The sequence below is a fragment of the Achroia grisella genome, unplaced genomic scaffold (genome assembly GCF_030625045.1).
Source record: "Achroia grisella isolate CSIRO2021 unplaced genomic scaffold, CSIRO_AGI_Agris_v1 utg702, whole genome shotgun sequence".
Lineage (NCBI taxonomy): Eukaryota > Metazoa > Arthropoda > Insecta > Lepidoptera > Pyralidae > Achroia > Achroia grisella.
In genome coordinates, this window is record NW_026712999.1 from 3,473,630 (window position 1) to 3,480,978 (window position 7,349).

Here is a 7,349-nt window from a genome sequence, read left to right on the forward strand (position 1 = left end):
ATCAATATAAAAAATACCCTTAAGAATAGTTACGTACAATTTTGTTTCACTATACGAGTATAAGCAAACAATCAGCTCCGAGCTCTATCAAAATATTCATAAAGTGTATTGTAACAATCTTTCCGGACCCGTTCCTCCCATTCCGCTGAAATACTTGGAGTTTTCTTTTCAATTTCAAACTGTCTCGCACTCCTCGTCCGATATAAGGGTTTGATTTGGATTTGTGTGGATAAGGCTTATTGTAGGATGTAAAACATCAACCTAAACTTAAACCTCAAAAAAAACAAATGAAGCAAATCAAATGAAAATATCTTTATTCATGTAACCCTATTACAGACTCTTATGATATGTCAAATCTAGCACCACTTCGGAGTTTTTTCGATTTGAGAAGAACCGACAACAAACTCATTCTTTTCCATTCGAAAAGAATGAGCTTGTATATATTTCAAAAATACAAATTATTTGTAAATTCATATTACGGAAAATACGGTTATTGTAAAAGAAAACGTTTAGCGTAAAGTGTAAAGTTTTACCACTTCCTATAAAATCCTAAATCTTTTATTGTTGTATAAGTTTAGGTTATTTTTTTTATGAAAATATACAAATTGGAAGCATGTGAAAGAAAATTTAGCACTCTGAATCATATTGTAACAGGTGACATTTTAGTTTTTAGTCACTTTCTTAACTTTTAGTTGTGGTTATTTCTTTGTAATTTACTTAATAAAAATCTACACAAACTATCAGTAGAAGGCAAATATAATATATTTATGTCATTAAAAATTTTATATATTAATATTTTGAATATTTTACAAATCCGTAAATTACTTCTAAAAACAATAATAGACAAATGTGAGATTCAATATGTAACGATGCAAAATATTATTATTGAAAAGCGTACATTTGACGTGTCCATATATTTCTTTACTCCGTCCACAAGAGTACAAGACACGATGTCTAAAATTCGCTGTTATAAGAAAGGAAACGCTGAAAAAAGGCCACCAGAACTTTGTCTAATAGAATTTAAATTGTCTCCTTATATCCAAGTCGTTTATATTGCTCATTGAAACTGGAAACTAAGTATAATGAATCTTATGTGTAAAGATATAAGGGTTGAATTCGAATGTAGTTGCAGTAACACTATATACAATATATATACTCCAATATGTAGTTATTTCAAATAAAGCCAGCAGATTCATATTGAAGTTTTATTGTAAAAGTTGTTTGGATTTCTCTGGTTCTATTATTTCCTAGATTAACTAGTAGTACCTACTTCTGTACCGCATTTTGCTGTGTGCTGTGTTTATCATAGTTTTAACTAAAATATCAAACAAGGTAACAGCTATCCTGATGGTAGTATCTTATAGACATGAACATCACTACGGCGGTCATTTTGTCACTCCCCCTAACCCCTTATTTTTATTTATTTCATTAAATTTATTTATTTATTTCAGGGTACTAATGACCCCAATGTCAGGTTGACCTCAACGAGGTTCCACCTGGAAACCATTGTGATAAATTCCTGATGACTACCACAATGGGCTAACCTGACCTGACCTCATGCTCATCCTATCATCCACCTGGTGTCCCGCCAGCGTCAACCGTTTATCAGAACACGCTTACAAGTTTTTTTTTTAAACATATACATATATAGAAAACTCCCAGACGAATACAAACAATCATACAAGTCTATATTGAAACAGGGCAGATTTTTTATCATCATAATTATGCATTGACATTCTGTCTGTATGGTCTCCTCCAACATTTCCTTTCTCTCTATATCCCCAAATACATATGCCTGTGTGCGCTATGACTTCTATGGCATCAACCCATGATATTTTCTCCAACAAGGAACTTGAGGAATCAAACCCCCTCATAGGCTGTCATACTTTAAAACATTATTAAATATTATAATAATATGTGAATATAGTGTTTACTAATCATATTTAAAAACTCAATTTCCAATATTAAATACATACTAGAAGTTTCAAATTTCAAAATGTAATGATCCCATGGATGGATACACTGGAGACTATAAATATGAGTAAAAACAATAATGATTATGTGTAAATTTTTTTATTCAGAAACCCAAGATGTATTATCTTGGGTTTAAAAAACTGATAAAGTTTTGCAACCTAAGTGACTTTAGATGATCTACAGACAATAAAAATACAAAGCTTTTTATTAATATTACTACTTTATTAACATTATTATTACAACTATTCCTAGAGACATAAAAAGCATTTAGTTTCTAGTTTCTCATTAACAATTGAGGATTTACCACAAACATAATGTATAGCTTTACTGCATCTATTACAGTACTTTATATTATTAATTTCATGATAACAAACTGGACATTTCACTGTAGTTAATAATAAATTGTAATTATTATCTTCCTCCATCATAACACTATTATCCGATCCAGTGTTTCTTTTCATAATTATCTCTGCAACATTATCGAAATCTGCAAGAGGTGTTTCTCCATCTTCGTTAACTCTAGCCCAAATAGGTAATGAACCAATAGGACTATTGGAATATTTATTAAAAACTTTGTCACAAGGTGCAGTACTGCGTTTTAGTCCATCATTACACACATTGTTTAATTTCCACTGCACCATTTGAACACCAACTGCCCAAGAACTACTGTTAGTCGACCTAATCCATTCCCTTAACAAAGTTATCACCTTTTTATTATACCTATAAATATTCACATCCTGATCTTGAAAAACTATTGTGTTGAAGTCAGCACACAATGTGTTTATTTCATTAATAATTGATCTAAACAGGGAGAAATTATCATTAACATATAAAAAATTTGGTGATCCAAAGTTGGTAAATATTTTAATAAACTCAGTAGTTAATTCAGTCTCATTCATGCTTAATAGAGGTCTTAAAATTACAAAATCTGTCCCTTTATCTACCAACACTAATATAAAATTATAGGGATCATCAAAAAACGGTTCCATATTAATAATTAAAACATAGCATTCATTGAAGAAAGAATTTCTAACAGTCTGTGTTTGTGTATTACTTTCTTCAGAACTACTTGTGCTTGGACATTTATGTATACTGAAGAACATATCAATACATGCAGTGTTAACCATATAGTTTTCCTTCAGTACTGATATAAGTTCATTACGAGGACAATGATTATTAATAATATGACTGAACGCAATTAAATTAAAGCTCTTATGATCCGCAATTACCTTTATTAGGGAGTTGTCTTTAGATTTCTCTTTGAGAATGAGCGTTTTGACACCATTTTCATACAATACATCGTAGAAAGAGTGCACCTTAAAGTCAAATTCTGTAGGTTGTGTGGCTTTTTCTTTCTGTTTTTCCCAAGTTAAACACTTTTCTATTGCTTCGATGAGCCCATTGTAAGAAGTTCGTGACCACGGGGCGTCTATTTGAGTTAACATTGAGGTTTTTAAATTACTACGCCGATTTAAGGCTTCATAATAATACTTCCTCTCTACTTGAAAATCAATGTGATTTATTAATTCGATTGCCATTTGCAAAGATATGGATGTATTTTCTTGTTTGGAACCCATTGTAATAAGTTTGACTTACTTACATTATTTTCACTAAAAATAGACTTTGATTTAATAAATAATAAACACAAATGTAAAGTAAACAACCAGTACAGAGCACTGAATACAAATTGTAGATCACAACTTCTGACGTTTATATGATACTTCTACGGTAGTCTGTGTCTGTGTCTAACGTTACGCGACGGAATAATTTAGGTTGAAAGAATTTTAATCTTAACGTCCAGCAGTACGTTCACTTTTCATTTAACCTGTCCGAAATAACACCTATGAATTCCTATGTGAAACCTGGCAATAAGGGACTATGTCTCTTTCGCACAGTTTCCCAGTATACCTTACAAGTAAAATTAGTGTTTATTTATCAAATAATTTCTTTTACGTCTTATGAGTTATTAATAATAAGGTCCAAAGGATGTACTAATTTCACTACAATATTATAAAGAATACTTTTTATTTCACTAAGTACAAATCAATTCGTTTTATTTGCGACGGTTATCGAAATATTTAGTTGGACATGCAATTTTTTTAAACTATTTGACAGTTGAAGATGCGATGTAAAGTAATTTTTATGGTTTATAATGGAACGGTGTTATTTATTGGTCGCCTGCACTAACAATATATATTAGCGATGATGAGAGGAGTGACCTAAGTTCATACTGAGCATAACTTAATTAAGGACCATACGAAATCAACCAAATCGTTTTCAGGGATACGGGAATGCAGGGAGTGTTGTTAGTAATGAAGACTAGTGACTATATTATGTGAACAACTTTATGACCCAATATATAAGCCAATCATTGTCCGTTGCTAACTGTACGAGAATTCTCATATATGAGTCATTTCTTCTTCGGTATGAGGATATTTTCATACTTGTAAAAATTTGTTAGAGATTTTGATGTACAGAAATCAGTCAAATTATAAGAATAAGTAAGTAACGAGGTTGGAGTCAAATAAAGTCAATGTACTAGAGCTATATAAAATAAAATATAAATATAAATATTGTATGTATAGGCACAGATAATATATGGTATAGGTGAGTTTCTTACGTTTTTTTTCGGTCTAAGTGCGGATAGTGAATATGCGTCAACGTATTCTAAAGATTATATTTTAAAAACACATATAGATACTATATGTATATTCCGGATCACATACATTTATGAGGTCCCATGTCACTGGAGTGTAAAGCATAAAGGATCCAACATGGTTTATCCAATACCCCTTTATAGCGTAATCAGATGACGCTTGGTTGCATTCAGACTATAAATTTCCCCTTATGGTACGGTAAAACCTTCTATAAAGTTAGTTTAAAGAAATCAGGATTTGTTTAATGGTGATACGACGCAGCGCCATCTATGTAGTCCCCAACTAAGTAGTGCTTATGTGATTAATTAATATTAGGTGTGCTACAATGTTATAATATAACTATGTTTTTTAAGCTTTTTAATTTTAGGTTGTAGTTGTACAATTAAGCTATGTAAATGATATAATTAGTTAATAATTTTCTAGTTAATTGACACTATGTTTTTTTGTACTAGACCAGTGTTTCCCATTTTTTAGTCATGGGGGCATGACTAAAAAATAGGAAATACATTAGCTTTTCTAAAATTCTTATTACCCGTATTATTATAATAAATTCATGGTGAATTTACCAGGGTGGGCAGCGTAAATAGTGATCATAACATTTATAATAATAGTTGCCGCTTACCATCACCATCAAGTAGTAAGCTCGTTTAGTTTTATAAATTTGTAATTTTATAAAAATATGTCTTATAAGAGACATTAATAGGTTATAACGATGATTTCTTAGGTAATTTGACTAGAGACATATTTTGTTCAAAATCATCTGCCTCTACCTATATGCGAAGTAGATACGCATGTATATCTACTTAGCAAAACAAAAAATGTATACGAAAAGCATTCCCAAAGCCGATAATTAAATTCTGCTGCCCAAATCGGCTTTGTTTTAAACGAAATGCAGAGTTTATATCTAAATATTTTCTACAGAAAACTTTATATAATGAAATCGTATGGAACAGTAGCCATTTAAGAATTTGCATCTCTATGTTAGTGATCATAAGATATAATTTTACACGTAGTATATATAGCTTTAAAAATATTCTTAATTTCTCTCTCTCTTTCTTAATTCTCAGGAATCCAATTTTTTTTTACACATATACGTACATAGTTCACTAGCTGTTACCCTCGACTTTGTCTGCACAAATTTTTATCCCTTATTTTATAGACACAATAAATATCGTTTACCTCCATATAAAATTCATTAAGATCTGTTCAACCATATGTATAGAATCTTTGGTATGGATCCTAGATTAACTCATAGAACAGTTTTACGCGAATTCACCTGCATCCACTGAAGTACAATTTATTAAAATTGTTAAATTTAATTAATGTAAAATACTACATTTATTTTAAAAAAAAAACGTTATTTTTATATTTGCATTTTCTAATTGTTCATTTTATACTCTTTTTAGTACAAACTATTCGAAACATCGATAGAGGTACCTTAGAAATTATTTATTTAATTAATATATATAATATTTAATATATAAATATATATATACTAGAATTTTGTTTGAAAAATAGCTTTTTTTTTATCTATCTATCTCTGATTTTATCTAATATTGTAGATACATATCTAGTGATAACTAAATAATATAGTAAGCTATGTCAAACCTACAATAGTTTTTATTGTCGTCCCGAAGTAAATTAATAAGGTACCCTTAGGAACGATGTCCGGCATCTCGTTATAAATTACAGGAACGTCTGCCTCTTAAACGGGTCGAGGACCACGCATAATTAATATCTTCGGGCCACAGAATGCATATTCATGAGACACAGGCTAAATTATTACAGTTTTGCACCATCAAAGCTTTTTTGAGGAAGTTTAGCTTCACTCTATCTCACAAAGGGCCAGTTTATAGACAAGCTTGTCTAATATGTAAAATTCTTGTGTCGCAGTGTTTCTAACAAAACTTCATAGACAATCTAATATATAAAATTATCGTGTCACAGTGTTTATAACAAAACTTCTCCGAAACGGCACGACCGAATTTTTTGAAACTTAATTATTGAGTAGGTCCCTGAACTATCTTTACTTTTAAGTGATAAGCTAGACAATTTTTGTTTTATTATTTCTACCCTTTTTTATGATTTGGCATTATAGAACTCTAACTTTAATCCTTAAACCACTCAACCACTACTTTTTAATATTAATCTATATAGCAAAACAACGTTGCAGGGTCGGCTGCAATAAATGAAAATAATTTTCATATTATTGTAGACGTCTGATGATAAGGATAAAAGTCTCTCTGTTTTCCCTCTAAAAGTCCTGGCACTGAATATTTTTATTATAGAAAATACCGCTCCTTTTAACTGGCAGTCAGCAGATTAACTCGACGATAAAATACGCTTTCAACAAGTCGCTGTATCTGATATCACAATGTGTCTCCCGGGATAGCAGCTCCAAGCTTTCAAGTTTTATTTTTTCCCAGTTTATTTGCGCTCAAACGCGTTTAAAAGTCATTTGTACTAGCGGGAATTAATATAGTTTAATTATAAATAGTAACACAATTTTGATTTGAACGTTGATACTGTTTTTTTTTCTTATGGATGATAATGAAATGGTGCACCTCCGTGCGCTAGCGGTTTACGCTGGCGGGGCACCAGTGGAAGATGATAAGATGAGCATGTGGTCAGGTCAGTCAGCCCATCGTGGTAATTTCTCCATGAGTTAATCATGATGATTTCTCTAACCATCTTGAGGTCAACCTGACATGGTACATT

General features: G+C 31.0%; 1 protein-coding gene across 1 annotated transcript; it reads right to left on the reverse strand.

Moving 5' to 3' along the window:
• Positions 1 to 2,685: 2,685 nt before the first annotated feature.
• LOC131850161 (uncharacterized) lies at positions 2,686 to 3,638 on the reverse strand. Its single transcript, XM_059200335.1, has 2 exons — positions 3,204 to 3,638; positions 2,686 to 2,775 (listed from the first exon to the last, which is right to left on the reverse strand). Exons 1-2 carry the CDS (start codon positions 3,549 to 3,551, stop codon positions 2,764 to 2,766), a joined length of 360 nt encoding a protein of 119 aa, XP_059056318.1. The 5' UTR covers positions 3,552 to 3,638; the 3' UTR covers positions 2,686 to 2,763.
• Between the last annotated feature and the right edge of the window lie 3,711 nt (positions 3,639 to 7,349).

Excerpts from the sequence above, each read along its gene's own strand:
- LOC131850161 (XM_059200335.1), bottom strand. The coding sequence starts at position 3,551 with ATGGGTTCCAAACAAGAAAATACATCCATATCTTTGCAAATGGCAATC.